The sequence below is a fragment of the Scheffersomyces amazonensis genome (genome assembly GCF_036850825.1).
Source record: "Scheffersomyces amazonensis strain UFMG-HMD-26.3 chromosome Unknown RJT21scaffold_2, whole genome shotgun sequence".
Lineage (NCBI taxonomy): Eukaryota > Fungi > Ascomycota > Pichiomycetes > Serinales > Debaryomycetaceae > Scheffersomyces > Scheffersomyces amazonensis.
Genome location: NW_027042742.1, coordinates 795,151 through 811,870, shown reverse-complemented (window position 1 = coordinate 811,870; position 16,720 = coordinate 795,151). Strand labels below are relative to the sequence as shown.

The following is a 16,720-nucleotide window of genomic DNA, read 5'->3' as shown; positions in this document are numbered from 1 at the left end:
TAAAACTAGATGATAATGGGGAGAAAATGCGCATTTGGGAAGGCGGCCAGTCGAGCCTTTTTCCTTCCGTTCCAGAGTGCGGAAACATGTTCAGACCAAAATCCTTACCACAACGTTCAAATCTCACTGCATCAACAAGAGCGGTCCGGTGGGGCGACGGATCGTACGTCCTATATGCGGCTGGTCTGAGCGTACTTGCATAAAATGACTTCTGTTAAAGACTTGGCCCTGAACGACATTTTTACAAAAAGTGTCTTGGGAAAAAATATAAAAAAAATATTAAAAAGAAATTCACAAAAATGATGCTATTTTGTACTAACAAGAGATAATAATGCCTATGTGTAAATAATAATTCAAAAAAGTCATTGAAGAAGGTAGAAGACAAGAAAATAAATCACGGAAATGGTGACGATAGCGGAAACTCAGATATCAACATTTTAATGAGCTTAACTCCTTTACTCTTGTTGGTTCGTAATTACAATCACCTCACCTTACAATGAAATTTATGAACCTGTATGAATCTAGAATTTAAATAATATAATTATGAATAATATTGAGAAAGGTATCCTCTGTAATGCTATATCCGTTACGTCAAAGATCAGCACTTATCCGATCAGCGTAACATATCCTCAAACAAATGGTTTCATATGTTAAGGATGTTACAATCACCAACGCATAATTGAATTGAGAAAGCACCCAATGCAACGCTACAAATATTCGAATTGTAGACTAACTCTATTCCATGGTCTCGTCTATCATTTCGACGATTTCTCTACATATTCGATGGCGCTAGGCAGCTCCCCGTTCTAAAGTCCACGGAAATGCAGGTGTATAAGGGAAAAACTAAAAATACAAAATTATATGAGATGAGGTATGTGGTGGAATCCAGATCAGGATATGTGTAACGAATTGAGAATTGACAATTGTGAATTGTGAATCGTCTGTAAGTACTGTGTTTCATTTTATCATTATTTTGTAGATCGACTCAACTCAAGTTGAACCATATTATAATGCCAATCTTTTAGTGCTAAAAAGCTAAAGTTTCTTTTTAACTTTTCTTTTTCCCTTTTCTTCTAGCTTCCCGAAGGTGCATTTATCCTTTGACGTGAGAAGATCTCTTTTCCATCATTTTTCCTACAGCCTTTTATGCATATGTATGGTATATTTTTTAAAATTTAAGCTTCCGAGTCGCCGCACGGATTCTACATATCCGCTCCAATTCCTCAATTAAATTTAAATTTCATTTGATTCTAATTACATTAACCGGGCTAACAAAATTGAAATATATTATTAATATTAAGAAACTAAATAAAGAAACATGTCATAATAAAGCACGAACTGAAATAAAAGAAATAAGCAATAAAAAATAACCACTTAAACGTATAATAAATTAAATTAAAATAAATTAAATTATTGCAATACTCCCTGCCTTAACCCCGCCAAAACACTCGATTCTCTAGCCGTACGAATCGCGTGTTATTTCTATTCATTTATTCATCGTCAGTATCATTGGCTTCGATTCCATTAAGAATAACCGCCTTGTCAATGATGAACTTACTCAAATCGCTTCGTAATTCAAAGTCCATAAACTTAGTTTCATTCAACCATTCTCTACTGACCTTAATTAAATTATCCAACACTTCATTATCTTCAATCTTACCAGGAATTAATTCCTTAAGTAAATTGATGATACTGGAGAAACTTAAGCATGTCAATTTATGAGTGGACGATGATAATTTCAAATAGTTTAAGAGTTTGATGGCATGGCTTATTTCGTTATTTTTGTAGTAGTATACTATTAAAGAACTAACCAAGATGATAAATTGTTCTTCATTGACCAAGTTAAGAGATGTTATTAATGACTTTTGAGCCTTTAAGGTAGGCTTGAACTTAATGATTGGAGCTACGGTTTCTTCATCAACTTCAACTTCTTCTTCTTCTTCGTCCTCTTCATGTTCAACATCTTGCTCTTCTTCTTCATCTTCAAAGATCTCATGGTCAGTCAATTCTTGACCTTCTAAAATGGTCTTGAAATTAACTAAATACCTTTCAACCTGGTCATTGATATCCTTTAACAAATATGGTCCATCATTGGAGTTCAATATGGTCTTGAATAATTTAAAGTAGTGATAGATTCTTCCATCTTCTTTACTAATGATTTCATCAATCTTATTCAAATCCTTCAAGATATCTTTACTATGATCTTCATCATTTAAATCTTGCAAGTAATTCAAATTTAATTCATGAATAATCTCAAGCATTCTCCAGTTTAAGATAATGGCATAATAATCTTCTCCATTATCTTGAAGAAATTCAACATACTTGACATGATTTTGTCCATCATTGATCTCATAATTGATATGTTTACCATTAATCAAATTGATTAATCTTAACATTAATGTTTCAGATCCAAGTAAAGAAAGTCCATCGAATTGTGAAACTAATTGATTCAATTTCTTAATGGATTTGGATTTACCCTTATAATCCAAATTAAGAATTAATGATCCTTTGATGGATAAATTATGGTTTAAAAGCTTTTCCAGGATTGGATATTTAAAAGTTAAGATTCTACCAGTGATTAAGTTTAAGAAACAATTTTCAAAGTTGATTTGACTTATTGATAATAAAGTATAGTCTTTGAATAATTGGATCCAATCACCATTACCATTGACTAATCTAGAAACAATGGCATCTCTTTGACTACTGGATAATTCAATAGGTAATTGGAAACCTAATGTAACCAAGAACCAACTGATAATCAAGTTTTGTTCGGTTGTCACTGCTGTTTTAGATGATTTATCAGAAGCTGGCTTATTAATAATAGGTAGTATTAATGAAGCTACACTACCGACAAATAATAAGACTTTGAATAAAGTCCAAAACTGTATTACAAGTGGAGATGGATGAGTAAGAGCATATGGTAATAAATGAGCAAATGGTAAAGCACTCAACCCTTTAAAGTCGTTTGTACCTGTACCAGCAAACAACGAAGTCCCCATGACAGCAGCCATACCACCCATTAAGAATTTATTAGGTTGTTGTTGTTGAGGTGGGATTTGAGGAGCTTGTGGAGAAAACTGTTGATTACCGCTGAATACAAAGCTACCACCATTACCAGAATATGATTGTTGGATAGGAGTAGCATAGAAGGATTGATCATTAGGAGGATAAAAGCCAAATCCTTGAGCTTGTTGAGGTTGTTGTTGAGGTGGAGCAAGTTGATGTGCAAGTTGAGGTTGTTGTTGAGGTTGAGGATGTAAATTAACATCCTGAATTAATCTTTGTAACTGTATATTTTGACTTCTCAAGATCTCATTTTTACTTTCCAAATGTTTAATATATTCGGTAGCTTTAGTTAATACACTGGCTTTATTTAATTTAGAAGCAGGAGTTAAACCTTCTAAATCAGCAATAGAAATATCACCTTTACCGGCAGCTATTCTTAAAGATGGAACTGCATCTCGTAAGGTCAAAATCTTGGAATTAATATTGGTTCTATACTTCTTTTCAATCATATTATGAGACGATTTATCCTTAATCTTTGGCTTAGTAACTCTTGAAGCCTTTTTACTCGATTTCTTAGGAGGCTTTCCTGTATTGCCTAATGACTTTTGATCATCACTTTCAGAATAATCATATTCTTCCTCTGAAGTTCCAGCTTCTAATTTAACTTTAGCGGGTTCAGGAGATGTATGAACTGAGCTTATGGAAGTATTGACATGAGGTGGAGTTATACCATCATCTTGAGAATAAGTCAGAGTAGACATAGAATCTACTCTACCACCATTATTATTATTCTTAGTACCAGAACTTACAATATCATCAAATACTGAATCTGTACCAGTTGGTAAAGTAATATTAATATTTGGATTTATCAAGTCATGGTTGATGGGATAATCATCGGAATTTACCGAATCGATATTAAGATCATTACTATTATTGGTATTAATGATATTATTGGTATTTGAATCACTCCATTCAATAGAAGTATTATCGGAAGTATTGGAATAAAATCTATTCAAGGGTTCGTCATAATTATTGGCCGAGGAGTTCTGGTTGGAGTTGGAACTAATGGAGTTTTCCATAAATACACCGCCGTTGTTATTAGAGCTACTGCTCAATGAGCCTGAGATACTATCCAAGAAGTCGTCTGCATTCTCAAAGTCAAAGAAGCGACTCGTGTCAAAGTCGGCCATGGTGACAGGGTGGTGTACTTTAACTTTCTATACTATATGTGTAGTAGTAGTATATTGTATAACTTTACTATACTATATTATTATAATGTATTGTATAACTTACTATACTGTAAGGAGTAAGGAGGTGTTGTAGTGGTAATACTGGAGAATATCTAACTGCTTATAATTCCAAAAAGTTCCCAACCAATTTGAGCACTTTGGTTTCTTTTTAGTGTTAACGGCCGGTATATATTTGGTCAGTGGGCCTGTTAGGACAAAGACATTTCAATTTTCCATTTCCCATTGCGGTTGTGGTAGGAATAAAAAAAATGGTCTGATCAGAACGCAAAAAATACGGGATTTTTAGCCGTGTGTACACGACTGCATAATATTTTTTATATTAGAGGGGGTTGCATTTTACAGGTTAGACTTAGAGTATAGAGGATACAGTGTAGTAGTTTTGATGTAGTAACAGTATAGTAATAGTAATAGTATAGTAACATTAATTAAGTGTAGTAGTAGTAAAGCAGACCTATAGTAGTAGCCTCGAATACTATTGTATATTAACAGTATAAAATAGTTGAGGCTACGAATGACTCCTGCACTCTCAGGTACTAACGCTAATTAATTAATTAATTAGTCTAGTCTAAATCCGAATCTACCCTATGCGCGGATGCCTTGCCCGCTTCTTCTCCATCATTTCTCATCCAACAACTCTTAACATCGCAATATACTTATACTTTTGCTAAGACATTCACACTCCAGTCACAGATTCTGATGCTTGTCGTATACGATACTACAAGTCCACTACTACTACGACCAATACCCAAATCTTCTTTCGCTTGTTTTTATCTCTTGGCTATGGAACAAGCAAAAAAAACAAAAATCAGCTCATAATTTTGCCTCTAGGCGCAAATTATGCAACCGTATATAAACAAACCGGATGAAGGAAAAGGTGAAAATTTTTCCCTTGACCCCTAACAATGGGCCATGATTTACATACTACCAGTGACGGTTTCACATCCTGGTTACAGTATGAGCTCGGATCTAGTTCTGGTCATTTGTATTACAGTCAAGTTACTTGAATGTATCATTTCTATGACTATCATTTACATTTGCTGTAAAATTTTATTGTGGATTCTCGGAACGGTTTTAGGTTCTAAAGTAGACTACCCTGCAACCCTGGTAAACTTTCTTCTCGGCTTATCTCGTTCAGTCACACTCTCAACCTTAACCGTATAGTTTAGTTTGCTCTCTCCTTCGTACCTTATGTACCTCTAGATCTTATTCTAACTTTACATCATATCATAATTTACTCCATACATTGGTATCATACGTTAATACAGTACATAACTCTCGTCTCCACATTTGACACTGAATCTCTCACTCATTGTTTTGCCATATTTTTTGGAATTAACAATATAAAAAATATTACTATCAAAACGTTTCACCTAATTAAAAATTAAAATTAGTACATAAGTCATACATCTGTTAAGACCGATCGGCTGGCGACAACATATCTCGGCTCGTACTGTAATTTTAGTATATGGCTATTCGGCATTTCCTGGACCTTCCTAATTCTTTCATATTCTTCCTCATTCTTTCACAATCTTCCTCATTCTTCGCTAGAAAGCCATTAGTAAAAATTACACTGAAAATCTTACATGCGCGCATTATGCATCCGTACATGGCTTTCGTATTTTTTCATATTGTATTACAGGTTATTGCCCTTATCGGATACGTTTATTAATTTATCACTTAATTTGTTATCAGGAGCTGACTTAATTCCGCAATAATATATCACTGGTACATTACTACAATAGAAAAAGCTTGTTCATTATTATCTCACTTTATTTTATTAGTACTTACTTACTTCTATACCATTAGTCTATATCGGTGGTAAACTCTCCCGACATACAGGACACTGTAACTTATACTTCATCCAATTTTCTAAACAATCATTATGAAAGATGTGAAAGCACGGAGTTATCATGTAGGTCTTTTTCATCTTCTTTAATTCATTCTCACTAACTCCATTTTTATCATTTATAGTATTAACTATAGGTAAAGTAATATCCGTCATACAGATCGGACATGTACATTTACTCTCAATAATATCGGCACCGGAAATTGATGAAGTTGGACTTTCTCTGCCACCGGTAGTTGGAACTTTGGCACTAGAACTAATACTATTTAATATCTCACTGGAGAAACCTGACTCAAGATCTTTGAAATGAATAACTCTTTGATAATCATAAGCCTTAGGTAACCATTTCTCATTAACCCAGAATCTAGGTCCTAATTGATATTGTAATACTAATAATGTAAGTTGGAAAACTACCCAAATTGTAGTAACTGCCACTAATACAGGATCATAATGATGTCTTAATGGATTACTCTTAACCAAATTAAAGTAGTATATAGGAATTAATCGAATAATACTAGTTCCAAAAACAAATTCCCAAGTAAATGATTGTCTTTTATTCTTTAATGTATTCCGGAAGAATTGAGGAATCCAATATGAATTCAATAATATTAATCCAACATATTCAAAGATTCTTCTATATTGAATTCTCCATACTAAAGAATTCAATATTAAAAATGTAGCCACTATAGTTAAAGAAAATCCTCCTGCAAATATACTGTTGGAAAATGATGCTTCTTCCCACCCTGGACCAGCCGGAGTTGTGGTTGCAGTTGTAGTTGTGGTTGTAGTTGGTGGAGGACGAGGTGGATTGGCTATTGGTAAGATTGGTCCTGATCCATTATCTGTAGGTGTTGTAGTACCTTCAGCAGTAGTGGTTTCTCCACCATTAGTACTACCTCTTAAAATTTCCCACCAAGTAGTACCTCTTTCATTAACTTGAGTAGTTAAAACACTAACCATAAATCTCAATTCAAAGATCCCACACATAATAAATGCTATAACTGCAACACAAGCTATTAATAAATATAAATCTTCAATTAATGTAGATACCAATAAAAACATTAATGCCACCAATGAATCTTGAAATCCAATAATAAATAATGTTTTACTGGCAATAGTACTTAATTGTCCAGGAGTTCTAGCATTCTTAATTTGTCTTAAGAAAAGTAATAATTGAATAAATACCAATAATAGAATGCCCACCAATAATGATCTTAACTTCTTATTCAATACCTCAGATTTCAAGCCTACAAAGGGTATTTCAGGAGTTTTGGTTAAGATAATCCCACAATCTGGAGAGTAAATTAAGTAATCCTTAATGGTAAGATTTGGTAATTCATTGGGGATTGGTTTCCCACTGGGATTTATTAATTCATCATCAATAAATCTCAATTGATTCCAAGTATAATCTGTCTTTTCAAATTGGAAATATGTAATAATCTCACATTGTTCTTGACTTCTAATGATATACCCATTCATATCATCCATTGAGAAATCATGTCTTATATCACTTGTATTTAAGAATTGACTCATTAATGTCTTGGCTTTAATAAAATTTGAATCATTTAATGTTAAATGACTTAATCCATGAAATCCAAGAAATTTGGCGGATCTACTGACTGATATTAAAGATCCGGTTTCCTGGAAATAGATCCCTCTTGTTTCAAATTCATGATCTTCTATTTCTTCATAATCTTTTAAATTCAATTTCAAATTAATTACCATAGCATCATCAATTTCATCACTAGTCTTATTCTGAATATACTTACTAAAATCAGGATTAATAAAGTTATACCCATAACTTTTAATTCCAATGGAGATTTTCCCATTAGGTACTGTGATATTACCCACTTTAGTTATTATATTATCATTATTACTCCTTTTATCATCCTCCTTATTTCCATTTTCTTCATCATATCCTGAAGCATCATTACCATTCCCATTACCAATTTGCATAGCATTATCATAATATTCCTTTAAATATGGTGGAAGTTTGAAATTGTACTTGACCAAATCATCATCCTTCACTTTTTGAAACTCTCCATGGGCTCTTCCTGAAATATTCAAGAGATATGCTCGATCATTATCGTGATCTTTGATTCTTTCTGATCCCCACCAGTTCTTGACTTTACTACTAACTGAGTTAGGTAATATGGAATCCTTTTGATCTTCTATCCATTCATTATCTGATCCATAATCATGTAGAGGCCAGTCTTTAGCCGATTTGCCATCGAGTAAATCCTGATATGACAAATGAAAGCCCGTGATATTACCATAGCCTAAGGAATATTGCGATAGCGCTAGCTCTTCTTCCGCATCTAGAAGCTGTTGCTGAAACGTCACCAATGTCTCTCGTTCCTTAGTGGAATGAGGCTGGTCATGTCCACTAGGCAACGATAGAAAGATGAACATTATTATGAAGAAGAGCAATGTTTGACGGTCCACCTCTACCATCTTGTGGAGTAGTATTTAATGGGGGTGGTATTTGGCTGGGATGTTTATGTGTGTTTCTGCCGCTGATTAAGGCAATTAGTTCGACTTCTATTACGTACAATTGTTACTGTTGCTGTGACTATGTGTCTAGCTAAGTGTCTGGCTAAGTGTATGGCTAAGTGACTTTCGGTGTTGATTGCCTCTAGTGATGGCCGGCAGGTTTTTGTTGCCTCCGCGAATTACGGCTGCAGACAGGGCGCGCTACCAAAATGGTTAATACTAATACTAAATTAAGATAAAGATAATAATGTATTTGTTTCATAGAAGAAAGGTAACGAAATAAGAAATTAAACGAAATATAATATAAAGAAATTAACTAAGGTATATGTTCATCAATTTTTGCTTTTAGGACTTTTTTGTAAGAGTTGTTTACCACCCTGTGGTGGATGTCTGTACTGTAACATTCCATAGTACTGGAATGGATAAATTGGTAGTGTATTTAGTGGTTACAACTTTACTTTATATGGAGAATTTGGTTCTAGTGGTTGGGGGGAAATCATTAGATGAAAAGAATAGCAATAGCACTGCATAAGCTTATAACTAATCGTTTAGACATGAACAAACGATGACTTCCATTGCTATCACTATCACCTTCAAGTGATGGAGTGGAAGTGGCAGATGGTAATGAGGTTAACGAACCAGGTGTAACAGTTATATTTGTATCAAGTTTTTTAAGGAAACCTAAAATACCTCCTTCAGCAGAAGTAGTAGTTGAAGTCGAATTAACATACTTAGGAATCAGACTGGAAACGCTGAGGAATGAACTAGTGATAGAATCGCTTTCATAAGTGTCACTATCATAAGTCTCGGTTTCATCTGTATCAGTTTCATCATCTTCACAATCATCACTACTTGTAACAGCCTTTCCGGTAGTATATGTTGCTGTTATATAATTCTCTGTAGTATAGGTACTGAGAACAGTTTCCACAGACGTGACAGTGTACAACGAAGTGTAAGCAACTTTCGAACCTCCAGAGGTAATGGTAGTAACATATGTTTCAACTGATGTATATGTAGCAACTGCAGCAACCGTCTTAGTTTCAATAACAGCATCATCTACGCAATCTTCTTCATCTTCACTGGTTCCATTGGAATCATAAGATGATCCTGAGCTTCCTGAGCTTCCTGAACTACCTGAACTACCTGAACTTCCTGAACTACCAGAGCTTCCTGAACTACCAGAAGATCCTCCATAGATTATACCATCATCGGGACATGGACATGTAGCATCACATTCATCTTCATCTTCATCATCGGTATCATAATAATCTGGTGTACAGTATTCGGAATCATCAGCACCAGCTGTAGAATAAACTACTTGACCGTTAATGGTGTTAGTAATGGTCTGAATAATTGTAGTTTCACAGTCATCTTCATCATCAGAATCATAAAGCCAACCAGTTTCAACACCTTGAATCGTATTAGTTACAGTGACAATAACAGTACCGGTAGTATAAGTCAAAACTTCAGTTTCACAATCATATTCTTCAGAATCATCTGGGTCATCGGCATAATAAGTTGAAGTATATATGTTTGTCTTGGTAACAGTAGTGACTCCATCTACAATGGTATTGTATGAAGTTATAGTGGAGACATATTCATCACAATATTCTTCGTCGTCGTCTCCTCCTGTATAAGTAGCAACAGTTGTAGAAGTGTAAACATTTGTTTGAGTAACAGTTACTCCTCCATTGGTTTGGGTTACTATGCTAGTGACATAGGTTACATCGTCTGTTTCTGAGTCACAGTATTCTTCATCATCATCTGTAGTTACAGTATACACATTGGTATTAGTCACTGTTACACCACCACTAGTCTGGGTAACTGTTTCAGTGATAACAGTGTCTGTATCATCTGTTTCTGTTTCACAATCATATTCAGAGTCTGTATCCGTATCTGAATCAGTTACAGTAGCATCATTTGATCTGGTAGGTCCACCAGCTGAACCAGTAACATCAATTGATCCACTTTCGGTTTCGGTTTCACAATCTTCTTCGCTGCTATCGTCACTGGAAGCACCATCTGTTGGAATACTGAAAGAAGTTCCATTACCATAAGAAGTTGGGTTAGAGAGTCCACTGGTTGGATTACTTAAATCACTGGTTGGATTACTTGGATCAGTTTCAGTTTCAGTTTCAGTCTCACAATCTTCATCACTGGTATCATCGCTAGAAGCACCATCTGTTGGAATACTAAAGGTACCATTGGTATAAGATGTTGGATTTGAGAATCCCGTTGTTGGAATAGAAACTCCAGTTGTTGGATCATCAGTATTAGAATCAGTCTCACAATCTTCGTCGCTGGTAACGTCACTTGAAGGGTCGTTAGTTGGAATGCTGAAAGAAATTGGATCAGAGGAATCAGTAGTAGGAATTGTTACTCCAGAAGTAGGATCACTTGGGTCGCTCTCTGTCTCACAATCTTCATCACTTGAAGGATCTTCGCCATAAACACTAGAAGTTCCTGCAATACTGAAAGATGTTGGGACAGATAATCCAGTAGTAGGAACTGTTACTCCAGAAGTTGGATCACTTGGATCACTCTCTGTTTCACAATCTTCCTCACTTGAAGCGTCACTTGAAGGATCATCAGTTGGAATACTGAAAGTATCAGAAACACTGAAAGATATTGGGATAGATAATCCAGTAGTAGGAACTGTTACTCCTGTAGTTGGATCTGCAGGGTCACTTTCTGTTTCACAATCTTCTTCACTTGAAGGATCCCCACTTCCGATGTTGAATGTAGTTGGGATAGATACACCGGTAGTTGGATCACTTGGATCACTTTCTGTTTCACAATCTTCTTCACTTGAAGGATCGCCACTTCCAATGTTGAATGTAGTTGGAATACTGAAAGTTGTTGGGACAGATACACCGGTAGTTGGATCGGCAGGGTCACTTTCAGTTTCACAGTCAACATCACTAGTATCATCAGTGTTAGAAGAACCATCTGTAGGAATATTAAATGTTGTAGGAATAGAAATACCTGTAGTAGGATCAGTTGTAGGATTAGATAAATCTGTAGTAGGATCAGCTTCTGTTTCACAATCTTCGTCATCGCCTGAACTTTCACTTTGAGAGCCTAACACAGGCAAATTTGTAGTAGTAGTATCTGAATCCAACGGTATACTTAAATCAGGAATGCTGATAGTTGGCAATCCTGTAGTGGTATCACTTTCGGTTTCACAATCTTCATCGGTTTCACTATCTGAAGCTAAAGATGAAGAAGAAGAACTACCATCAGCTTCAATTCCAAAGAGGTTGAATAATAATCCTTTGGTAGTACTGGAAGAAGCACTAGAACTAGTAATGCTTGGAATACTAGAACTACTACTTTGACTTGGAGAAGTTGTAGCATCTAATCCGAAGAAAGCGGCAAGTGGATCTTCATTTGATGAAACAGAACTGGAACTTTCTGAACTCGAACTTTGAGTGCTTGATTCAGTATAATCCAATCCGAATAATTCTGCTAATGGGTCAGAAGAAGTTTCTGATGTTTGGAATGTTGATGAACTACTTTGACTAGACGAACTGGAACTTGAAGTTGTCTCTGCTAATCCAAAGAGATTGGCAAATGGGTCACTTTCTGAAGAACTTGATGAGCTATCAAGAGCCGAACTTGGATCAGAAGATGAAGTCGCTAACAATTCTATTGACGATAAAGTAGCACTGCTACTACCTATGCTGGAGGATTGTGTGGTGTCTTCATTAATATTGAATAAACCAAAAAGATTGAATCCTCCTTTAGTTGTTGATGATGATGAAGTAGTAGCTTCAGGAAGGGATGTGGGTTGTGTCAAAGCAGTAGTAAATAATGCAAAGCTAGAGCTTGAACTTGAACTTGAACTTGAGCTTGAAGATGAAAATGAGGAGCTAGAAGAGGAACTAGAATTACTGTACAATGATGACGAATATGATGAGGAGGATGAATCTATGGAGTTCTCACCAAATAAATCAAACAATCCGTCTTCGGGTGATTCTGCGGTATTAGTTGTAGTATTGGGTATTGTTGGTGAATCTGCTGCGGGGTCTACATTGGAACTGCTTGGTATAGTTGTCTGGGTGGATGTACCTGGAATGGGAGGAATTGTATTTGCACCTATTATTGGAGTTGATGAATCTGCAATTGCTCCAATGGTGGACTCTAGTATATCTTGTAATGGTATTGAAGATACAGAAGCAGCTGCTGGAGCTACTGATGGTGCAGCTGCTGGGGGGTTTACTGCTGCTGCGGCAGCAACTGGGGCTGCAGCTGCATTAGTTGATGGTGTACTTGATGAACCTCCACCGAGTATGCTATCGAATAATCCACCAAAGAGTGATCTTTTATTCTTTACCGACTCTATTTCTTTACTGTCTTTCTCTATAGCATTGACAACTGCTGCTGTTAGCAAGATTGAGTTCAATGCTATTGATACCTTCATGATGATTATTCTTTTCTAGGTATTACAATACCATCAGGAGGTTGTTGGAAGGATTATAGGGTTCTTAAAAACGAAAGGAAAGTAAGTACTCAGTAATAAAGAAAAGGTATGCTAACCTAACTAAAAGACATTGCTGGATACTAAACTACATATATAGAGACACCTATACAGAATAAATTACAATGGTAAACCAGAATTGGTAATTTTACTTAGAACCATAAATTTTACACCCATTTCACAACTACATTGGGTAAATTGAAAGCGAGCATTCACTAGTAATTCCCAAATAGGAAATAACTTTTTGCTGCCGTTTAATTTGTCCTGGATTGCCTAATTAGGAAATAGTAGTGAAATTAGTTAGGGTGCGAAAAATGATTCCGCAAGAAATCTGGGCCCTGTAAAAAAGTTATTTTTGGTTTACCTGTATTAGACTAGAAGGGACCACTTGCATAGAAATCAAGCTTTTTTGTTTTCCACAAGTATTAATTCGCTGGTCTGTAATTAAAAGTGGAGAAAAATTGGTAATGTATGTGATTTATGTAGCTTAGTGCCTTAGAATTTAGTTGACGAATCCGGTACTAGTGGCAAGTACAGCCTATTTGTTCAAGTTACTATTGGTTCATTTTGACGTAGAATGATATCTATTGAATTACTATTATTTAGGTATACAATTATACAATCTTAACTATTAGACTATGCGATTACAAAGAATCAATGAATTGAATGTATTTTGCTTTTGTGAACTCTTCAGCTCTCTTTTGGTGAATGGCCCTCATATTGGCTCTGATACTTCTTCTTAATTTGGTTTTAAGATCTCTCTTGACCTTCCTCTGCGCACAGCAACAGTTGTTTGATGAACCTGAAGAATATCCGGAACCGGAACCAGTTCCAAAGAGCCCACTTCCAGAACTAGAACTAGAACTAGAAGTCTTGCCTGATAGACCACCTCCTAAAGCTCCAATAAGCCATTTTGCAATATCGTCAAGAAGACTTCCTGAGGAACCAGTGCTACTACTGCTACTACCACCAAAGAGTGCACTCAATAAGCTCTTCACTACTCCAAATATTTCGCTTAATAAACCAGACCCTCCTGATTTTAAGTGATCTATTAAATCAGCAAATAGACCACCTCCAATTGCCAAAATCTCTTTAAACAATGAACTACCATGTTGGCTTAAGTAACTTGTAACATATCCAAAAATCTTTGAAAATAATCCTTCACCAATACTTAAAATGTCGCCCCATAATCCACCATTTGAACCTGAACTAAGTGAGTTCCATATTGAACTAAACAATTGCTTTCCAATGTTTAAAAAGTAGCCAATAATAGAACTACCATTTCCTTTGAGATAGTTGAGGAATTCCTCAAATAAGCTTTCACCAATGGAAATAATATCATCAAGTAAACTTCCACCACTGCCTGGCGATAAGGTGGAATTTGTAGTCAGTAAATGGCCAAATATTTCAGAGAACAATTTCTCTCCAAAACTGAGAATATCATCCAATAAACTACCACCAGAACCCCCAGAACTGGAACTACTACTGGAACTGGAACCTTTAAATAATGATGAAAATATATCTTTTCCAATGGCAAGTAATGAATCGAGTAAGCTACCACCACCAGATGAATAGGTAGAAGTACTGGTCGAATTGGTGCTAAAAAGGTCGGAGAAAATTTCTTTACCAATACTAAAAACATCGTCAAGAAGACTTCCCCCTGAACCTGAAGAAGAGTTTGTACTTCCCAAATGACTGAAAAGACCCTTAGCTAAGCTTTCCCCTTCTTGAAGTACATCATCTAATAAGCTGCCACCAGAACCACCAGTAGAATTTGACTTCGTGAAATGGTCTAAAAGAGCTGTAAATGCTGCTCCACCAACTGATATCACATCCTCCAATAAGCTATCACCAGATGTTGAACTTGTCGAAGATGTAGATTTTGGAGAAGTTGAAGAAGAATTAAACAAGTCTTTGAAAGCACTTTCTCCGGCTGAAAGAAGCTCGTCTAACAACCCACCAGCAGAAGGAGCCTTAGTGGAAGTAGAACTTCCTGCAGAAGTTGTTTGACTACTGTTACTTGAAGGGAAAAGGTCATGGAGAAGATCGTCCAAGTAATCACCATAACTTGAAGTTGAAGTAGTGGGAGCAATGGAAGAAGACTTTGTTGTTGTCTCAGCTGGAGATTTACTGTTACCTCCTCCAAGTAAACCATCCAAGAGACCACCTAAGAAAGAACCATCAGTCGACGTTGTTGTAGCTGGAGTTGTTGTGGGAGTAGTGGATATCAGTGATGTGGTAGTATCACCTCCTAATAAATCACTGAGGATATTTCCAACTGGGTCAGAATCTGATTCAGTAGCCGTAGGAGTTGTTGCATCAGTTGTAGTATCTGTTGCACCTCCAGAAAGGATATCTAAAATTGTAGCTACAGGATCCACTAAAGTAGTTCCAGGAGTAGTTTCATCGGTAGCATCAGTAAGAGGTGCTGCTTCGATGGTTGGAAGTGAAGCATCCAACGAAATATCAACTGCTGCCTCTATCAGAACTTGGGCCTTAGGAGCTGCACTTGACAGTGGATCTAAAAATGAATCGAGGCTATCTAAAACATCATCTCTTTTGGACTTCTTATTTGAAAAAAGTTGACCCATGATTACTTTTGAGAATATTCCCTGTAATGTGGGAGATTGATGAACTTTACTCATAATATTCTTAGCTACCGACGATTCTTTTATAGCATCAAAGATCTTCTCTTTGGGTATTTTCTCTAATAGAGCTGTAACCACCTTTTCACCATTTTCCTTTAAAAAATCATCATTTAAGACATAATCCATTACATCTGACAATGATTGAGAATCGTTTAAAGAATTGATTATTTTATCAACAATACTAATATCTCTTTTAGTAATTGAATATTTGGTATCTGCTTCACTCATACCTTCGCCTTCAAGAGGTTTTAATTTATCATTTTGGTATAAGTATCTGGCATATTCAACTGTATCCTGTCTTAAGTCATCATCTTGTAAAGTATATTGGAAATAGTCTGATAAAAACTCTGAAGAATCCAAAGCTGATGATATAGTATTTGAATCTATATCTTCTGACTTGATCTTCTCAGTTATTACATTCGTTATGTCATTCTGAAAGTCAGGAGAAACAGAACTCAAAAAATGATTCAATAAATCCGAATTTTGCAATTGACCAATTAATTCAGAAACTGCTTTAGACTTAAGTTCGTCATTATTATTATTGTTGTTATTATTACCACCTAGCAGTACTAGAAGTGCTTGAAATTCAGCTGGTATTTGTTGGTCTTGTGATAGAACGATTGAACCTCCTGTTGGAGCAGATTTGACAATTGTCGAAGTGAAAACCACGGCAATTGCAGCTATCGATCCGAATCTCATTGATAGCTAAACTTATTTTAGGTAAAGAAAGAACGCAATGGCTGCTATGAAGAAAGAAGAGACATAATAACAAATTCGCTGATTCTCGGAAACTCTATCACTTTTAAATCTTCATGTTCATTTGTTATTTTTGGAGTTAATATTATTTACAACTAAGTTATTTGAGATATTTCTATCTGGGGTTAAAGATATTTTTGCTCCCATTGGAAATTTCCTAATTAGGAAATGTGTGTGGAATCTGACGCTGGCTCTGTGCAGGCCCCAAGCATTATCTAACTATACTATACTCTGAATTAGG

The 16,720-nt window shown here is 35.7% G+C and overlaps 4 protein-coding genes across 4 annotated transcripts; all 4 read right to left on the bottom strand. All coding sequences in view use genetic code 12, as the record gives it.

Annotated features, from left to right (window-relative positions):
• Positions 1-1,239: 1,239 nt before the first annotated feature.
• On the bottom strand, positions 1,240-4,475 carry CPH2 (Cph2p). Its single transcript, XM_064883703.1, has one exon. It carries the CDS (start codon positions 4,194-4,196, stop codon positions 1,491-1,493), a length of 2,706 nt encoding a protein of 901 aa, XP_064739311.1. The 5' UTR covers positions 4,197-4,475; the 3' UTR covers positions 1,240-1,490.
• Positions 4,476-5,994: 1,519 nt separating this feature from the next.
• RJT21DRAFT_118629 (ubiquitin-protein ligase) lies at positions 5,995-8,721 on the bottom strand. The gene has a single exon (XM_064881100.1). The coding sequence runs from the start codon at positions 8,554-8,556 to the stop codon at positions 6,064-6,066; it is 2,493 nt and encodes an 830-aa protein (XP_064739310.1). The 5' UTR covers positions 8,557-8,721; the 3' UTR covers positions 5,995-6,063.
• Positions 8,722-9,094: 373 nt separating this feature from the next.
• On the bottom strand, positions 9,095-13,018 carry PGA25 (Pga25p; the record flags this gene model as incomplete). The annotated part of the gene is made up of 1 exon (XM_064880090.1): positions 9,095-13,018. The coding sequence occupies one exon, from the start codon at positions 13,016-13,018 to the stop codon at positions 9,095-9,097; it is 3,924 nt and encodes a 1,307-aa protein (XP_064739309.1).
• A 701-nt stretch (positions 13,019-13,719) lies between these two features.
• Positions 13,720-16,422, bottom strand: RJT21DRAFT_125100 (uncharacterized protein; the record flags this gene model as incomplete). Its single annotated transcript, XM_064882814.1, has 1 exon — positions 13,720-16,422. One exon carries the CDS (start codon positions 16,420-16,422, stop codon positions 13,720-13,722), a length of 2,703 nt encoding a protein of 900 aa, XP_064739308.1.
• Positions 16,423-16,720: the final 298 nt, after the last annotated feature.